The sequence below is a fragment of the Pipra filicauda genome, unplaced genomic scaffold (assembly GCF_003945595.2).
Source record: "Pipra filicauda isolate LSUMZ 115617 unplaced genomic scaffold, ASM394559v2 scaffold165_size2600900_pilon, whole genome shotgun sequence".
Taxonomy (NCBI): domain Eukaryota; kingdom Metazoa; phylum Chordata; class Aves; order Passeriformes; family Pipridae; genus Pipra; species Pipra filicauda.
This window is the reverse complement of record NW_024104162.1, coordinates 768,532-788,270: the sequence shown is the minus strand read 5'-3', so window position 1 is coordinate 788,270 and position 19,739 is coordinate 768,532. Positions and strand designations below refer to the sequence as shown.

General features: G+C 45.5%; 1 protein-coding gene across 3 annotated transcripts in view; it reads right to left on the bottom strand.

The window, feature by feature from the left end:
* The window catches only part of FLNB (filamin B), a 72,258-nt gene that overhangs the window by 8,858 nt on the left and 43,661 nt on the right, over positions 1-19,739 (bottom strand). For 2 of the 3 annotated variants that reach the window (XM_027728803.2, XM_027728821.2), the window contains exons 21-41: positions 18,608-19,205; positions 18,207-18,380; positions 17,642-17,804; positions 17,088-17,248; positions 16,177-16,344; positions 14,541-14,664; positions 14,115-14,271; positions 12,380-12,569; positions 10,270-10,517; positions 8,452-8,526; positions 7,635-7,737; positions 6,604-6,744; positions 4,962-5,090; positions 4,298-4,471; positions 3,987-4,145; positions 3,410-3,613; positions 2,672-2,824; positions 2,241-2,363; positions 1,380-1,646; positions 798-935; positions 592-707 (exon numbers count right to left, since the gene is read on the bottom strand). In XM_027728803.2, coding sequence (XP_027584604.1) covers positions 592-707; positions 798-935; positions 1,380-1,646; positions 2,241-2,363; positions 2,672-2,824; positions 3,410-3,613; positions 3,987-4,145; positions 4,298-4,471; positions 4,962-5,090; positions 6,604-6,744; positions 7,635-7,737; positions 8,452-8,526; positions 10,270-10,517; positions 12,380-12,569; positions 14,115-14,271; positions 14,541-14,664; positions 16,177-16,344; positions 17,088-17,248; positions 17,642-17,804; positions 18,207-18,380; positions 18,608-19,205 — 3,765 coding nt within the window. The remainder of the gene's footprint in view (positions 1-591; positions 708-797; positions 936-1,379; positions 1,647-2,240; positions 2,364-2,671; positions 2,825-3,409; positions 3,614-3,986; positions 4,146-4,297; positions 4,472-4,961; positions 5,091-6,603; positions 6,745-7,634; positions 7,738-8,451; positions 8,527-10,269; positions 10,518-12,379; positions 12,570-14,114; positions 14,272-14,540; positions 14,665-16,176; positions 16,345-17,087; positions 17,249-17,641; positions 17,805-18,206; positions 18,381-18,607; positions 19,206-19,739) is intronic. The other variant, XM_027728813.2, reaches the window with a different exon arrangement.

Here is a 19,739-nt window from a genome sequence, read left to right as displayed (position 1 = left end):
TGATCCCAGACCAGCTACAAAGCTGTGACCCACTCTGAGATTCGCTACCGCTCATGAATCACATGAGCTATGACTGTGTGGTTTCATAACATCAGCCAGAGCAAATCTGCACCCCAACCTCACCATGGGGCCCCCTCTGTCTGCCCAGCCAGGCTGCAGTGACATCCCAGCTGGATAGCCCTACACTACCCATGGAAACCCAGCTGCTCTTCCGTGGGCCAACAAGGAACCCAGTGCCAGCATGATCACTGGTAGTTCACTTCCATGTTTCAGTTCTCCTTTGCCCTCCCCTAGCTAATGGGGTGGGAAACACTTTTTAACTCCTCCAGTGGTATTTCTGTAGCCTCTTGTTCCTAATTCCCAAGTGTCATCATCTGTAATACACTCAGTTGAACCTTCTGCCTTTGAATTCTGGCTCGCCAGAGCTGGGCCAGCTGCCAAAAACCTCTCTGGCTGCAAGCTGAGCTTGAAAACAGGCACCAACCAAGGCAAGACTTTTACTAAGAAGAAATGACAACCATTTTGGTCTTGGAGAACAAGGACGAAATCAGTCTGTGTGGTAAGTTGTAGAGATGTTTCCTTATGTCTCACCTGAAGACTAGTGACAGTGAGCCTGCGAGCATCATCGGAGGGGGCGATGACGGGAACCAGGTAGGGGCTTTCAGGAATGTGCTCATCATTGAACTTTATGGACACCTCATAGTTGCCTGCAGGGAGAAAAGAAGCAATGAGTGTCCTTACTTTCTTTGAAAGTCACATTCAATGTTGTTTCCCTATGATCTGGTCTTGGTACATACCTGGCTCTTGAACTATGTATGATGCACCACATGATCCATCTTTATGGTCATCAAAGGTGATTTCTGCTTTACTTGGGCCTTCTACAGCAATAGATAGTCCTCCAGCTCCAGCTTCCCGTGTCCATATACTGAACTCAGCTGTTGAAGCATATGAGCACACAAGAGTAAGTTTGCTGCTGCTGGGTTGCAGCTTCTTCCTAACAGACTGTGCAGTATCTCATACTTAAAGGTATCATCATTGTCCTATCAACCTGGGACATACTGCTCAGCAGTTTCTCCAGAAGGCTCCTATTAGCCTTGAATTAGCCTATCAGCCCTGTATAACACACCTTACAACCTCGAGTTCACTCTGTGAGAGCAGTCAGTTTCCAAAATGTGGATTTCCAGACTTTTCCATTCACATGACACAGCAATATTATTTCTCCATGTTTCTCCACTGGCCACCTCTGGCTTGGGGCAACCCCACAGTGTTACACCAAGCTCTGCTCAAACTCTCAGAGAAGAGGCCAACAGAAACCAAACCCCTGCACTGCAGAGCTGCACACAGCACACACTGGAGCCCAGTGAGAGCAGAGGACTCACCTGGAACACCTGTCTCTCCACGCTCGAGCCCCGGGCCTCCAGCTCTCACTTTATGGGCTCCTCCCTCACCCAGTGGCCCCACAGTGAACTGGAAGGGGCTGCCTGGCACCGGCTGCCCTCTGTATTTGACATCCACAGTGTGGACTCCCATTTCTTGTGGCACAAAGCTGACGCAGTAGGTGTTTTTGTCAACCTCTGAAATTTCGGCACTGAAGTTTCTCCCAGAGGGACTAGTTACCTGTGCTTCCATATCTCTACAGTCAATTTCTAACAAGAAAAGAATAAAAAAAATGCAGATTAGAAAGTTACAAGGGGGTTTGGTATTTTGTTTTGGGAAGCAGGACCTGAGCTGAAGTGATTACACAGTACAAATGACAGAAGAGGCACATAGATGCCCATTCGTATGCTCAGGCAGGTGTGTGCTGCCAAGCAGCAAGCCCGGCCAGTTACAGCTTCCCAGTTAAGCTCCCTCTACAGAGGCAGATTAAGTGGTTGGAAAAGTGCAGCCAGCTAAGCCTGGCCTACGTGATTCACAGTTTCCAGACAGCAATACAAACATTTAACAGCCTACATGATGATCTTAAACCCCTGGAGCCAGGGTGAGCTGTGCAGCCCATTCCCCAGCCTGCTGCACACACAGTAAATTAAATTAAGGCCTCTCTGGTATTTATTTCTCCATATGTTGATCATGGTCATGCTTATTTTTAACCATTCAAAGAGACACACTACCAGTGTTTCTTCCCTAAACTATCTTAATATGAGGATGTCTTCACAACACTGAAGTTTGTATTTCTGCTTCAGGTGCACCCAAGCTACACAAGTGCAAGTTGTGGTTTTGGGGATAAGGATGTTGCTGCTTACCTGGGATTTTTAGGTTCAGATCACATACGCTTCCTACTGTTGCAACAGAGGGAGCCCGTCTTGTTCGTGTGATGCTCTCCTTAACTCTTCCTTCACCACTTATCTTCACACTGAATGGGCTGCCTGTAAGTACAACAGCAAGTCATTCCTCCTCTGCTCATTACACGCTGCATTGAGGGGACAAGTGAAAGCTTCCTCTGACTTATAGGGGATCATAGGGGAAGTTTTACAGCCAACAGTCAGGTCCAAGTGAAATACACCCATGGAAGCAGAACAGTTTCTGATGCTTGCTGCTTGTGGAGGACCCCCTCGAATCTTTGGGACTTACGGTGCAAGCCAGATCACACAGCCCACCCACAGTTCCAGGGACTGGTCAGCTAGGTAGGACTTCAGTGGTACTAACCAAAAATTTGCCCAACACTTTCGCTTACCTGGAATATGTTCATCTGCAAATTTAGTGGACACAATGTACACGCCAGGTACAGTTGGAAAATAGGACACTTTGCAAGTTCCATCTTCTAGATCTTCAGTTTGGATCTCTACCTTGCTGGGTCCTTCAACTGCCAGTGAGATCCCACCATAACCTACAATACACATAAGTTAGCTTCGGATTTCCATAGCTCTACTCTAAACCTGACATTAAATAGTTCAAACCCATTGCAGTAGGATTGTATCATAATGGGCACACAGGAATTGCATGATGCCTTAATGACATTTCTGTACTCCTAATCAGTCAGATATTGAAAGCACAGCATGCATTCAGTTCCTAAAATCCTCTGACCATATCCCTTTTATTTTGTTAATATTGAAAAGTTATCTTCAAAGCTAAAAGGTTATCCAAGGCTCCACATTAAACCAACAGGGAAATATCTTCCTCATTTTGTTTCCCTTCCATTCTACCAAATGATACTAGAACCAGCACCATCAAATGAAAAACTTTTATCAGTGCCCCAGTGACAGTCCCTGCCGGCTGTAACCGAAGACATCAGCCAGGATCATGCAAAGTGTATTCTAAGTTAATAGTGTTGTCTGTAGTTAATAACTGACAATGACCACGCATCTTTAACACACTATTTGCAGCTGGTGGTCACACATGAGGGGGCAATGCTCTCATGTAGAGTGGGTATGTATCTCACAGCATCTCACAGTCCCTTTGACATGGAACTGACCTGCGTCTCTTGTGTCTACAATGAAGTCACACATTTCAAAGGTCCGTCCTTCTACCAAGCCACGTCCAAAAACTCTTGCCCGTCTGGCATCCCCGATCTCAGACTGGACCACCATGATTGTTACAGGGCTGTTTGGTACATGGCTCCCATTTTTCTTGATGCTAACCAGATGTTCTCCTACTTCCCGTGGAATGAATGAGATGCCTACGAAGCAGAGAAATGTGACTAATTTATTCAGTTTTTATTCATGTTATACTCGATTTAAATGCCTTAATCACACCAAGAAATGAAATACTGGAAGAGCGCTCTCTTCACACATGTTGAAGCGTTGCTCTCAAGTGGACCACAAAGCCATTCATAAATGCTGACAAAACCCACTTCAATTGCAACCTGACATGTCACATGCAACCTAAGACAAGGTCATTCTTCACACTCTTCTGTCTTTGGGCAACTGTACCAAACACTATCAACCATGTGGTTTGACAACACTCTTATGGGAAGGGGCAGAGAAGTCAGTGATTTTACATGCCAAAGCAAATTGGAGCAAAGGCTACCCTACTAATCTCTCAGAGCTTACCAATGTGGTTATTGGGCAGCCTCTTCAGAAGACAAGGCTCATCACGACCAGATGGGGCTTTAATGCTGGCTGTTAGGAGACTGAGATCAGTCTCATTGATGTCCAACATAAAGTCAGCAGCAGAACCAAGCTTAACCTGAGACCGTCTTCTGTTATCATCTGAATACATAAACAGAAACAAGTCACAAAACTTTACAAGGTTAAGTGCAGAACAAGTCAGAGGACTTCAAATTCCTGCCACAAACCGGGTCCCCCATGCTATCAGACGTTAATTTTTATATGAAGTGCTTCCCGAAGTCTCAACTTTATACCTGTGATCTTAGCCGTGAATGGGCTGCCTGGAATGTGTTTGTCATTGTACTTGACCAGGATGCTGTAATTCCCAGGCAGAGTAGGCAGGTACGTGACTGTGCACGTCCCATCTTTGTTATCAATGCAGCTGATCTCTGCTTTTGAAGGTCCTTCAATAGCCAAGTCCAGCCCACCTAGGAAACAAGAAGAATGGCACTTCTGTAAATCTTTGTGCACATCAAGTCCAAAGACTTGGTCCAATGAGAAAGATCCAATATGTGGTACTTAAAATGCAGCTTAAGATGTGTGTTTTCAAAGGACAGCAGCAAAAACAGGTCAGGCCAATCCACTAAGGCCACAGCTCTATTCAGTCTGTTAGATTTACCTAACAGTGATTCCACACCCAGTCATCACCCACTAGATTTAAGCTGCCTTCAGTTTATTTTTAATTAAACAAACCATTTGCACCCTGTACCACAGGACACATCTAGATACATCTACTGCTCTTGGGAAGTGGTAATAAAACAGCTTTTACTGCAAGCTACAGCCTGATATTTGCACAAGTAATCTGTATCATATCAGAGGCTCATAGTTGGACACAAGAATGGAAATTACCGCCAGTGTGCATTAAACTACCAAGAAGTTCCTAGTTTAGGGTAGGATGGGTTTAAAGGACAGACTTACCCTCTCCTGCATCTTCCGTGACAATGGTGAAAGTTGCTGGTTTATTGGCAACCCCATAAATGAGGCCAGGCCCATATGCAGACACACTGCCACTGTTGGGGTAATTCACATAGAACTGCAGAGGGCTCTCTAAAGGAAAAAAAAAACAACCAAAAGAGGCACTTTTAAGGATGAGTGGCCTGGACTACAAGAACTGATCACAATGTTCTTCAATGCCCTTCTCACTACTTGGTATGTGAAAAACCTTTATGTGATTGTAATGCACTTAAAAATCAAATAAGCCTCCCCTTCCACCCTCAAATTGTACTTCTTCACAATTTGTTCCACATTCAGTCATGAAAAAGTGTTCCTCAAATTACCAAAAATAAGTTTCAATGATGTTGTAAATGGTCTTGTTCATTGCAAGTTTATTTTTAGCACATTAAATCAGAACATGACTCAGAAGCAGGCTTTCAGTTCAGGCAGAGATTCTGAATTTTGGTAGCTCAGAATTAGGAACTAGCACAGCACATTGTCTGACTCAATGAACCTGAACCAGCAAATTTGAAGGGTATCCAAAAACGTGTTTGCCAGCCTCAGATTAGCTAAGCTGGTGCACAAGAACAAAAAGTACAGTCACCAACAGCCAACAATGGCTTCAAAAGAAGGCACAAATAGCTCTTTAGTCCAAAGCTAAATTTTGCAGCTGAGCCAGCAGCAGATTTGATTCGTGACAGCCTTCAAGAAGGCAACATCATCCTTCTGTCCTGGTGCAGGGTATTGGTCTTACTGAATTAATACATCCAAGAGTTCAGCACTTACAGAGGTTCTATACCCACACAAGCGCTGAAGAGACTGAAGTAGCAACCATGCACTGCATCATCAAGCTCCCTGCTTCAGCCAAAGTTATCCTGTGTTTCTGTACACCAACAGAACCAGCAGCCCCGCTCAGACAGTGCTGAAGGTATTTTGTCTCATGTCTACACATCTTCCTACAGATCTGCCCCTTTCCCCCAGCCCCACACAGCCAGCATGTCCGGAGAACCGCAAGGCAGCTGCAGCCTCCAGGCGAGGCAGAGCTTCCACTGGGGAGCTGGTGAAGCAAGGACAAAAGAAAAGAAAGGGAATGAAAGGCAGTGGTTTCTGTTTGTTAAGAAGCAGCCAGGAAGAAAGAAAGAAAGATTACAGCATAGTGTGCATGTGTGTTTTATTTTATTGCAGTGAGATGGAAACAGTAACTATAGTGTTTTAGCCACTCAGTCCTCCCCACCGATTGGAGATTTTTTGCCAATGCAGTTTTAAGGATAAACACACACTGTAACCACTAGTTTTGCTGAGCACCATGGCAGAAAAAATGGAAGTTAGAAAATTGCATGTTTCTTCTTCATAATAAAATGCCACAAAAGCTAGTTCCCAAAACCAAAATCCATTTTAAGCCTGGCTGGTACTATTAAACCACAATGGAAGCTCACATGTGCCAGCACTTACTCCTTTGCTTTAGTTCTCTCTGGAATGCTTGCAGAGGAAGTGCTGCTGAATAGTGAGACAACCCAGGCAGTTCTTACTACAGTGTGTACAACTCAGCTATAGAACCTCACCAGGGAGGAGATGCATCAGCAGGACCCTGTACTCGGATTTGCATCACCTGCTTTGTCAGACTCACCTGGGATGTGCTTTCCCATGTACTTTATGTGCATTTCGTGCAGCCCAACTTCAGTAGGAGCGTATTTCACTGTAACTGTGCCGTCTTTGTTATCCACGATATCTGGCGTATCCGTCTTTCCAGAGGGCATGTGTACTTCACCTACAAAAGGCCACCATGGGAGTTACAGAAGGAGAAGCTGCCTGCTTCCCCTCTCCCACCCACAGAGAATTGTCTAGCCATTTTAAACAAGCATTTTAAATTGTTAAATGTCTTACCCACAGGCACAAATAGGAGACTAATGGGAACACTAACCAGACATGTTTTCTACTTAAGCTACATGAATACAGCACAGTGGTAGACATCTGGCAAACAGTCCTGTGACCTTACAAACTCTACAGGCAAGGCTGTTTGCTGCAGCCACTAAGCTTTCCACAGCAAGCCCCAGAAAAGGCACTAAACTACTTCGTAGCAAGATGCTCCATCTCCTGCTCTTTTGAAAAGGAAAGACCAACTGTTCCTTCAAGCTGAGACAGCCCAGGGTTTGGGGTAGGATTGCTGAGCTAGAGGGCAGAGGGGACACAGCCTTTGTGTGCAGGAACTTAGTGCAACCAGGGTGCTACTGGGTGATGCTCTCAGCTGTCAGAGCTGTGGAAGAGGGGCTGCCTACTTTGGAGAAGGTATGTAACAGGATTGCAGGATTAACTGTTTTGCAGCATCTGCTCAAAAGAAATAATGGAGCTTATCAAGGATGCATGTAGCTGCTCCAGAAGGGAAAAAGCAGCAACAGACCCTACAGCGCAGGAGCTCACAGCCTAGCACTGAGGACCATGGCAGCACTAAGAATCCCCTCACTTAACTCAAACCATTGGCAGGGTGTATCCTACTCATCCCTCAGCGGGTACCACTTGATGTGAAATTAAACAACTTAGTTGCTGGCAGGATACAAACCTCCCCCACATGCTGTGGTCTGGACCACCCAGACTGATAGCTGCAAATGGATAAACACACTAACAAAAATCATAAACCACCCTGAGAGGCACTCCAGGTACCTGTTATTTCTCCTTTCCTTACAGCAAACGGGATAACCAAATCAAAGGGCCTGAATCCCATGCCATTCATGTCTCCAACCGGGACATAAGCTTCTTCTGTAACCTAAAGGAAGCAAAAAGATGGGTCACTTCAAAAAGGGTGGTGGAGCCAAATGAGCACTGAGCAACTCCCCTGTGAGCACAAGCAGAAGAGAGTGTGCGGTGATTATTGCAGCCAGCCAAGGACTGGGCCCAACCAGAGCAGTGTCCGGCCAAGCTCTCCTTCACAACACCACGCTGCAGAGCAGAGCAAATCAAACACGGCGCGGATGGAAGACATGCTGGAAAAAAGTTAGATATATAAATGGAACACAAAGGGATGGAAGACAATGTAGCACACACAAGACCCAAAGTGGCTCCATCTGAAAGGATTTAGTTGCTTAAGGCCTGGAAGAGAAAGTGATTTTTAAATGGGGCAGAGTGATTGCAACACAACATGGACAAAAGAAACAAGTTTCACAATGTGACTCTGAATTCAAGACACTGTGATTTTACTGGGAAAACAAAGCAGTACATTCAGGTTGCTTTTGCCAACAGTAGACATTTCAGAAGTGGAAGCTGTGGGTGCAATGATCCTCTTCATGTTTAAATTAGAGTTTATTTGGAGACTCCCTTCAAGCAGTAAAGAAAAAACAAAGTCTGGATCCCAAGAACAATTGATGAAACAGAAAGAATGAACACAATGACCAGAGCGATCAAGCAGTCCCAAGAAGCAGGCTGTCATCTGAAATGGAACACAGATGGGGAAAAGCAGCTGAAAAATGTAAAAATTGTGTACCCAAGGGCGGAATCCAGGAGGGGAAGCGCCCACTGGCTCCTGTGACCGTGCGGCGACATCATCTGCATCTACAGCCTGGGCAGGGGTAGAGGCAGGTTAGGTGTTATTAGGTGTTATTCTGGCATGGAGGCATTTCCACCTTTCACAGTTCAGAACACAGACTTCTTTCTAGTTCAACATCTTCCTCCCACCATGTAGCCCTCCCAGTCCTCTCACCATAGCAAAGACCTGGATCCAGTCAGGGAAGCTGGGAAACTGCCCTTATCTGCAGGCATTGGGCACTGGGGGAAGCCACCAGCAAAGGGACAAGGCCAGTACATGCCGCTGTTGGGTGCTCGAGGGGAAGCTGAAAGCTCTGCCTGATAGAACTGAGTATCAAAGTTGCTTTTTTACGGGATTGATGCAGGGAGGGAAGGGAAAGGTTTCAACCTAAGCTGTAAGTCCCTGAGTGCTGCACAGCATGGTGTGCCAGCTGGGAGGCAGGGGAGCAGGCTGCCGTGGGAAGGCTGCTCTAGCTCATGCACTTGGGGTGAATGACCCAGCCCACATCCAGCCATAGCTGCAAAGCCATTCTTCTGATTCATAGCCGGGACAGCGTTGTCAAGACATGGAATGTGTTTTCCCCTGGTGCAGCCGCTCTTCTCACCAGGCAAGCCAAGAGAATGACTTGCAAATTCCCATCTTCCCCATTAATCCGACTGGAGTGGCTGGGGCTGATACCCACACTCCCTTGGCAGCTCCCTTGGGCTCAGCCACCCCAGCCCCTCCTGCCCGTTCACACCACTGCAACCCCCCACTAATGAAATAACCCACTGGAAACTTCTGCTTGGAAAGACTCCACTAAGAAAACCAATGCAAAACAGAAATGCTGCTGTTCTAGTGTTCTGTGTTCCCAGCTGAGACACCCAAGTCAAACATGTACTCTGTCACTAGGAAGTGGGAATTCTGGCTGGCCGGGAGTGGGCTCCCTGACCTCGAGAGGCATTTCCTGTGGCAACCTTTGAGCAGAGACCAAGGGAGTCACTTTTCTCAAGGAAATCTTCAGACACCCATAGCGATCTGCCAGGGTGACAGGCAGGACGACCCAGCCCCAAGGACTCGTGAGCTCCATCCACACTCAGCACAAGTACTGTCCTGTGGTTTCACAGACTGACATGCACCGGAGGCTGCTTTGGCTGAGATTACAAGACCAGGAATTGTTTTGCCAACAGGGAGAGCTGTTCTTCACATGAAGAGCTTCTGTGAGCCCTGAGAGGCACCTAGTCTGCTTCTCAGGGGGCTGGGGTTTTGTTTGCTAAATGTGCTGACGTACTGCACATTGGAAGGAAAATAATTAGAAAGAGGAGGAATTTGGCTATAACAGTTTAACTAGCACTTGCAAATAATTTTAAAGTGTGAGCTAACAGTCTACTTCCCTGGGATCTGTCAGCAGACCATTCCTTATTTTGGGGTCAACTTAATAAAGAGCAAGAGACAGAGAAAGCAGAGCTTTGTATCTTACAATGGCTAAAGTAATTAGTTGTAGAAGCTGATTACAACCACCCTTACATCATTTAGAAAAAGAACTACATGGTCAGGAAATGAAAAACAAATTTCTCCAGAGAAGCCAAGTCTTCATCCTCTGATGGCTTCTATCCCGCTTCACTTAACCGTATTGCCTGCTCAAAATAAGCTCTGCAAGTAACAAGGATTCATTAGTTCCTGCTAGCCTAATAAATGTCTGAGCAAACATTTACACACAGAGTTAAACCTATCACTAAATAAAACATGGCAGCAGGAATCCGAGTGGGAGGTACTTTTGGAGCAGAGCTGGCTTACCATGACGGTGAAAGGACTGTTGGGAATGTCCACCCCACCAAAGCGGACATAAATCACATAGGTTCCTGGTTTGGCGGCAGTGTAGAAGATATCGTAAGTCCCGTCCTCATTTTCAACAACATCTGCTTCAGCTTCTGTCCCATCTGGCGTGAGGACGGTGCACGTCACTTTTCCCTTCCCTGCTGATTTGGCGTCTACCACAAAACCAACCTCCTCACCAGTCTTCACAGTGGGTGCAATTCCAGGACCTACAAGGCAATTTTCATTTCAGAAAGCATTCAGAGGACAGTTTTCCCAGGAAGGCTCCCTGCAAGGCGCCTGGGGAGCACGGCACCAAGATGCTGGTCCCAAGGACCTACAGATGTGGTTTTGGGAGCAGATGTATGACAAGGGACATTCATAAAATTGGTCAGCACAGCGGCATGCAAGAGCTGGCTACTAGCTTTCCTCCTCCTCTGCAATCAGAGAGGCTGGATGAGAACAGAGGGGAAAAAAGCTAAGTTTGAAGAAAGCAATGCCTTAACCCATACTCTTATCATCATACTCCTTTATGCAGAGCCAAAGGCATTTTATTCTGCCCAGCCAGCAACTCAGCTGCACTGCTTTAACATAAACCTCCCTGTATAAGCAGCTATAAAAGGACACAGTAGCAGCCATGGCCATGTTTCCTCCACCATTAACCACAAACGATTTTCCACTGTTCTGCCACACATCCAAAAAAAAGAAAATCATGCAACAATGCCCAAATTGTAGCTATCAGATCCAGCTTGAAGAACACTGTGTTTAAATGAGAACTATTATGTCTTATTTGCAGTACGTATTGAACATTCCTGCTTCTGACCGGCACTTGTTACCAGGTAAACAGCTCCTTTTCAAGTGGCAATGAACCTGCTGGTTTAATACCTTGGCACTATTCCAGCATCTACTCCTACCTACAGCGATTGTATTTCAGCTTTACAGCACAGAATCAGAAGCACTTCTTGGAAAGGGAAAATTTTAGCTGGCATCCGACAGTAATCTCCAGCTCAGTTACTTTGAATAGGTAGTGACTTGAATTACTTAGAAGAGTATCAGATTCACCCATTAAGGCATCTTTTTTGTGAAGTAAAGGGAATCCCTCTCTTTTTTCCCCCATTGTGTCAGGAATGTATTTCTGTTTAAGACTACTAGCAGCCAGCTCCTGGAAAGGCATCAGGTGCACTCCAACTGCACAATGGCCAGGTCCAGCACAATGCTTTGACTCTCTCACAGAACTACAACAGATTAAGTTTCCCTGTTAAATTTGGCCTTGCCTAGTTTATTTCTTTATTCTAAAATCAGTGGCATTCTTGTAACTAGTTCCTGCCACTTCTGCTCCCTGCCACAACCTCCTGGGAGGTGGTACCGTGCTGCAGTGACCAGCCCAAAGCCATGCGATGAACATCCACCCTGAGAACAAGTGAGGGACAAAGCCATAAGGGTGCTCCTGCAGCAACAAATTTGGAGTCCTCCCCCTACACCAAGGCATTGATTTTTGAGGCAACGATTTTTCGAGTCATAGCAATGTCTTATCTTCAGGTTCTCCCCTGGCACTCACCCTTCCCAAAAGCCTGTTCAGACCCTGGCTAACCTTGAACAGACAGAAAAGCAGCAGAAACCTCCACTAATCATACCCAGCCTGAACAGGATTTGCTAACATATAAGCACACGCTACTTACATCCTCAGAATTAATTTTGTTCTTGCTTGGAATGAAAAGCTTCTTGCAACATTCACAGTGAAAGGAGCATGATGCAGTGGACACACACACAGATGTGTTATTTTTAAATCAACCTCACTGCAGTTCTCAGCAGGATTTATCTATGCCAAAATAAGCATCAGACTTTGGTTGCATCTGGCTGTTTATGACAGCCCAGGCAGTTGGACAGATTTTGCTAAAGGCTGCAAGAGATTCCTGCTCACCCGCAGGGCGGACACTTCTTTGTCTTTAGGAAAACCCTTTCTTGTAAGAGCAGCCAGATTACAGAAGTCTCTAGCATGTCTTCTACACCCATTACATCAACTGTACCATGCTCAAAAGGCACCTTTACACCCAGCACAAACAACTGCAACAGAGAGGGGCCAAACACTCACCTGTGGCCAAACACTTGCTGGCATCCCCAGATGGAGATGCCCGGATCCGATAGGGAGAGGATGGGATATCATCTCCACCATACTTAACACCAATCGTGTAGCGGCCCGTTTTGTCGGGGACATAGGTGACTGTGTAAGTGCCATCCTTGTTGTCATGAATGTCCACTCTCTTGGGTTTGCCCTCTTGGTCCTGAGGAATGCACACCAGAAGATTTACGCACTATGAAGTTAGTTTTGAATTCCTCTAGTAGGGCAACAAATATATATTTCTATAGTCTTAAACAGATACAGAACTGCAGCTTTTTGAGGTTTAAATATATTTTACTCAAAGACTAGTACCAGCAACAGATTACTGGGAGTAGAAAGGTATCAGACCACTATAAAACAATTGGTGCTACCATCAACTACCCTTTGTTTGATACAAGAACGTTTATAAGATAACTGTAAGAAGTTTCAGGCTTCACTGTTATATCACTGCTGGAAATGAAGAATGCTTCCCAGGTCCCTGAGGCAGAGATGGGGAGCCAGACTGTGCAGCTCCATCCTGAGTAAGCACTGGGTAGCCTTGGGCAGCTGCTCCCTGAAAGGTCTGAGGGCAGGGGGAAGCATTACTGGAGTCTGCTGTCTCCTGCATGAGGCATCCAGCTGCTGGCACACTGCAAAGTCTACAGTTAAAAGTAGGTCTATGCAGTCACTTCAACTACCATTTCTTACCAGTTGCAAAGCACAAAGCATTTTAGAAAGTCTTCCAAGCCTGCTTACGGGGAACCACATGTTGACTCCATTTTGTATTTTATGACTTAACACTGCCTGGGGTACAGTATAAGCCTGTAAAGGACTTGAGATTTAGGTACAGCGCAGAAGAGCTTACTTCTTTCAGGAAGGCTTGTGAAACGTTTGACATTCAACAGCTCAGAACAAGAAGCAAACAAATGTTGCCAGGAGGATCACCTATGCATTTCCACCATGCAGGGCTTGTGGAACTTGATTTTCAAAGCCACAGCCAGGCTGGGAGCTCTGATAAGCATTTTGGATCCTTTAAGGCCACGCATGCATGCCAGAATAATGGCAACTGCTTTGCTGCATCTGAACAGACATTGAGACAGCAAAGGAGCAAGAATGCAGGAGGGCAAGTACAACCAGTCATGCCATGACCTAGGCATGCCAGAGCTGAGCTATGTGCTTTATGGTCCACTAACCAGAGACCTTTTTGTGAGGCCACAGAGTCCAGGCACCAGAAACTTCAGGAAGAGCAATAACAAAGCCAAATAAAAACATTCCTGCAGTATCTCCTTAAGCAGCTTATGACTTCTGGCAACCTTGAGGGAGACTTGTGTTTTAATTTATCATAATGTCATGCTCAGCATGGATGTTATCTCATGGCCTTGCTGAACTGCACTGCTAGAAGGCTGTCTCCATTTCAAATGCCAGTATTTTCATAATCTTACAAGAAACTGTTTATCTCATTTTGGGCATTTGCAGAGTGTAAGGTTAAACAAGAGCCAAATACAGCATGGCTAATGATTTTAAGACAGAAGTTTCATAAAAGCAGTCTCAAGAGCTTCACAAACAGGGTGCAAGACTTTCTTGTACCAGACCTTAGGGTCCAGCCAGCAGCCCAGTCTCCAGGACACTGGGTATGTCGGGGTAAAGCTGTGGACAGTTCTGATGGGAGAGACTCCTGCCCACCTGGAACAACACGTTTCCAGTCCTGCATGGTTTTGTAGTTACTTACAGTGATCTGTACAGCCAGAAGTCCCTGCCCAGCATCCTTAGCATCCACAGCGAACTCCACAGGCAGGCTGGCTAGAATGCCATAGGAACTGAGACCTGGTCCACTCGCCGTCACCTTACTGGCATCATATGTAGGAAGCACCTTCACCTTGAAGGGACTTAAAGAGAAACCCATTATTGCCCCCTCCTCCCCAGTCAATGGCTGGCAGCTGCTGCAGCACACACTGAGGTACAAATACGCCTCCCCAACGGCATCTGCTGTAGATGCAGCAGGCTCAAACCACCACTGAACCCAGAAGTCGTGCAAGGAGCTGCACTGGTTAAGTAGAAAGGAGCACAGCTAGTCCTTAAATGGTGCTCATGTGCTGGGAGAGCACAACTGAATCATTAAATCTTCAGTTCACCAAAGCTTATCTCACCACCTTACCTTCGAGGAATATCTTCATCAGCATATTTGACAGAGATCAGGTAGGGTCCCTCCTGCATAGGGGTGTACACCACCGTGTGGGTGCCATCTCCATTGTCTACCACATTAACAGGCCCCACAACTCCTAAAAGAAAAAACCATATGATTTTCTCAGTTGCACTGTCAAAACCCAGTTCCTCACCAGCCATTTACTGCACAAAGCTCCAAGATGCACTGCTTATTTACAGTTTGCAAAAAGCTAAATTTAAATTCTTTTATTTTTTTGAAGGAAGGCAACAGGCATAGATCAGTGATCAGTTTCCCTAATTTTGCATTCAAAGCCATTGACTTGTAATAGATTTGTTATCCACCACTCTCTGGGCTCCCATCTTCTCTCTCTAAACAAAAGCTAGCATGAAAAACCGGAGAAATCTCTGTCTTTCTGTACAGTCCAAGTCAAGAGCAATTGCTAACAGCGCATGGAAGATCTTTCAAGACAGAAAATGAGTAATAGTTATAATTGTCTGAACTGTCATTTATAAGATTACACACTGTTACTGGGATTCACTGCACAGAATTGAGCCCTAAAGCCAGTTGGTGTGTAGCATTCACCAACCCAGTCTTTCACAATCAGAAGTTTGGAAAGGCAGGCTTGCTGCCTAGGCAGGACCGCCCTGCAAGCTGCCAGAGTCCTAAGAAAGCAGGATCAATTATTTCAATTTGCATTAAGCTAAATCTACAACAGATTATGTGACATATCAGTTCAGATCAACACACAAAGCAGTCTACAATTACAAGTTGGCTTTAAAACATAGGAAGGATTAGCAGTAAAGCAAGCATAAAAGAAACCTATATAGTTGCCATGCAAAGCCTAAAAGCAACACCGTTGGTTCCCACTCCCTCCTCCAGATGATTCTTGCAGTTGCCAATTGGATTTCCGAGAGCCAAAATTGCCAGTAGCTAGTGAGAGTTCAAACCTGTCTCAGTGTCACCCTTTGGACCACCTTTAAAGAAATCCGAAATTGCTTTCAATGGGGAACGCCATCCCTCGGAATTCGTCTCATCCGCTAGAATTAAATGAGTGTTACCTGAGGGGCACCTGCACAAAGGGACCTGACACTCCAATGGGGAAGCAGCTCTTGCCTCCTAACAAGGTGAGACTTGCAGCCAACAGGTATTCGCTGCCAAGATACTGTGCCACTGAGACACAACTTTCTAGGTTAATGCAAACATCACTAACGCTGTCACTCGAGGGCCATGTTGCTCTCTGGGCACCACTGAGCAGTTCCACCATGATTCAGAGACTTCTGCAACCCAGTTACACAGGTTTCCCAAGGCACTGCATATTAGACTTTGGATTTACTTTTTTATGTCTAAAACTAAGCCATGAATGTTCACCAGTGACGGTTACTCACATCACTTCTCCCATTCTGAAGATTAAGCTAAAGCTATCAAAGGCACTGTCCACAGCAGCACTACCTAGGACACAGCTCTCCTTTCAAAGCATGACACAAGGGTCAGCTATCCTGTTCACAGATGAACAGGAACAGAGAGAAATGTTCATTCAAGTGGCATTACCATCTTTGCAAGCAGGGCCATGTTACCAACCCAAACACAGAGAAGGGGCCACAGCCAGATGGAGTACTTCGGTTCTTACCTCTGGGTCCTGTCACCACCACCTCGAGGGGTGCTACTCCTGCCTTGCTGGCATCTACAGTGAAGGACTGTGGGATTTTAGCTCGAACAGCTGTTCCCAGACCTGGTCCTGCTATCTTCACCTTGCTGGGATCCACAACATCCTTCACAGGAACCTTGAAAGGACTGCCTGGAAGTCGACACAGCAAGTGTTAAACACCAGAGTTAAAAGTTACAGAGAACAAATTGAAAAAGGTCTTTTTCCCCTACTTTTCCCTGGGCTTTTTTATTACTATCATTCAGCCACAGGCATGAGTGACAACCCCACAGCCTCCACATTGCTCCTTTGCTTCTGCAAAAGCCAGAAGCATGAGGATGGTGCTTCTACATTTTCACTGTTTATTCAACAATTCAGTTGTGAACCTTCTACTCCTCGCACCTCAGGAAAAAAAAATAAACATGAAAGAAACCAGAAGTGCAAATGAAGCATCATGCAGGCACTTGTTTCCTTCATATTTTACCAAGTTCAGTACGTCAACAAAGAGAATGGGACCAACAGGAAACATCCGGTCCAAATGCATGCACAGGTAAACATAGAGTTTAATATAATCCCCATGACAGGCTGACCCTCTTATTGCAGAACAGGATCTTGAAGACATCCAAATACCAAAGGGTTATTTTCATGACCTGAAGTCTTATACACCACTTGTGCATAAAACCAGTTATTTGTCAAGGGTTAGTGTCCCCTTCCCTGTCCCACTCATCTGTACCCACTCGAGCAAATGCCACTGCTTTTTATGCCTGAATTCCCAGGAAAAGCAGAAAGACAAAATCACATCAACATCCCACAGTATAAGGGATATGCAGCCAATGCATTGAGCCCTCAGCTTGGCTTCTTCCCTCTTCTGACAGCCACTGAGCAAGAGCTCTTACCAGGAATATGCTCTCCCCCATACGTGATGTTAACATCATAATCTCCTGGAACATAAGGAATATACTCGGCACTGCAGCTCCCATCTTTGTTATCTTTACAGCTAATTTTAGATTCTGAAGGTCCCTCAACAGTTATTCCAAGGCCACCAATTCCTGCCCCTCTGCAAGACAGAAACACACACTGTTAGAATTAACTGCTTCAAACAGCAGCTTTACTGCTTTCACATGCTCTGGCTGCATTTTCATCCTTTTTGGAAATGCAGTAACCTGACTTCTGATGTCCAGCCTTCAGTATGCACTGGCATGGAAAGCTGTTCAGACTGCCTCACTCACATTTTCCTAGAATTTTATCCTCAACAACTATCGACCCCTAATGTCTAACGTCTGCAGAGCAGAGTGCTCAGCAGATGATGAGGTAGCATACACAGTTACCAGATGGACACAGCTTGGCCTCTTTATAAATATTTGTACTGAGTTTAGCATCCTGCATTGCACACATCACTGCACTTCTCCCTCCCTCAGACATTCCTTGAAGATCAAACAGGTTCAGTCACCTGGTGACAACTGAAAAGGGGTTTGGCTGATTTGTGAAAGCCTCTGTGAGTCCAGGTCCTTGTGCCTTCACACGTGATGGATGGCAGCCCTCTGTCACATTCACTCTGAAGGGGCTGTTTGGCACAGGTACATCATCATACGTTATGCTGACTGTGTGCGGACCTGTTAAGAGGAGGAAAACATGTTCTGAATTCCCTAAATACACTCATCACTTAACATTACTTCTACAAGATGCTACAGACCTAGATGTCGGTATATGAGTAAGAGTTTCCTTCTGCATTTCACAAGACTTTGCTAGTGTTTCATAACTAGAGACACTATCTACACTCTGTCCTTCTGAAGCCAAGTTACCATAAAAGTCAGTTTTTCAAGTTAAAATAGAGTTGCTTCCTGTAGAATTAGCTCCTCTACTGGTTAAACTCTTGCTAAGATGCCAACAAGTTACTGGTAGACCTCAGCAGTTTGCCAAATGAAAGTGGCAGAAGAGCCGCTTGCTCTTGGTTTTCCCCTTTCAAGTAAAAAAAAAAAAAAACACAACAAAAACAACCCAAACCCAGAGGTTACCCTTTTCAAACGGCGTGTACTCTACTGAATATGTTCCATCAGCATTGTCTTGGATGAGACAGTCTGTGGGGGAGCCGGACGGGCTCGTGATCTGTGTCCTGATGTGGTCACCACCGGCCTTCGTTAGAGGTCGAGCATCCACAGTGAACTCAGTTGTAGCTTCTCGGAAGACATCTGCAGGAAATGTTTTCAAGAGTCACTTCATGAACTGCATATATTTCCAACGACCAAACATTTGGTGAAGCAGCACGATAAACAACTTGTTTGGGAACATAATGAGACTCCCCAGTCCTTCCCAGGGTCACCATGGAAATATGCAAGGCTTTTACAGCTTTCAGGGCCCAAAACACTCATAAACAACTGCAAGTCCTACAAACTCTGACAACAACAGTTATTCTCACCTTTTCCTTCCACTCCTGGCCCAAACACTTTAACTCTGCTTGTGTCCACTGCTGGCTCCACTTTGACCCGGGCTGGGAATTTCGGCACTTGCTCTCCTCCGTATCTCATCTTGATTGTGTACATGCCGGCCGAGAGTGGCACGTACGTAACAACGTAGGTCCCGTCCTTGTTATCATCGATCTGGACCTCGGCTTTGGAACCAGTATCTGACACCATGTCCACCCGCAGGTCCCCGGGACCTGCTTCCGTGCAGTCGACATTCAGCAGCCCTGCCTCACCTACTTTACCACGCTCCAGACCCGGGCCTGTGGCAATGACTTTAGAGACATCAAATGGCATTTCTATGTCTGCCTTAAAGGGTGAGCCAGGAATGTGAACTTCTTCAAAGAGGATGTTTACAAAGTACTCTCCAGGCTTCATGGGCAGGTAGGAGACAGAGCAGGTTCCATCACCGTTGTCTGAGCATTCAATTTTAGCTTCACATGGGCCTTCTACTGTCAAACCCAAACCTCCAGTTCCTGCCCCTTTGGTATCTATTGTAAATTGGGCTGGTTTTCCAACGAGGCCCCCTCGAAGACCTGGACCATGAGCTTTTACCTAGAAGAGAATATGCAGTTGAGCTAAACTGCCTTTTCCATATAATTGCCAGAAGATTGCCTTGTTAGAGTTGTTTGTATGTGGGACTCGATTAACAAGCTCTTAAAAATATACAGAAAGCAATGTTTCCTTTGCCACTCATCCCAGTTTTACTGTAAAGTTGGTACCTCTCCTCCAAAGGGGTTTCTAGGCAAGGATATTTATACTCTCACCATAATTGTTTTTATATAGCCATGGGATATAAAAGGTGGAAATGTAAAAATATTTGATGGCTGTACACATTTTTTTCTTGAAATATATGTCCTTAGAAAAAAGCATCTTAATAAAGTAGAGATTCTCATCAGGCCAACTTCTATCAAATTAGGAGCAATACTTTTCTTTACCACACTATGCAGGATGCTTGCAGTATTCTTGATTAGTTCAATGTTCTTATTCAAATACAGTCTTACAGGAATGACTTTAATGAGTCATGGAGGCTGCAAAAGGACTGACTGAGCACTCTGAGTAAGGATGTTCCTGGGTCTGGTTTGGGCA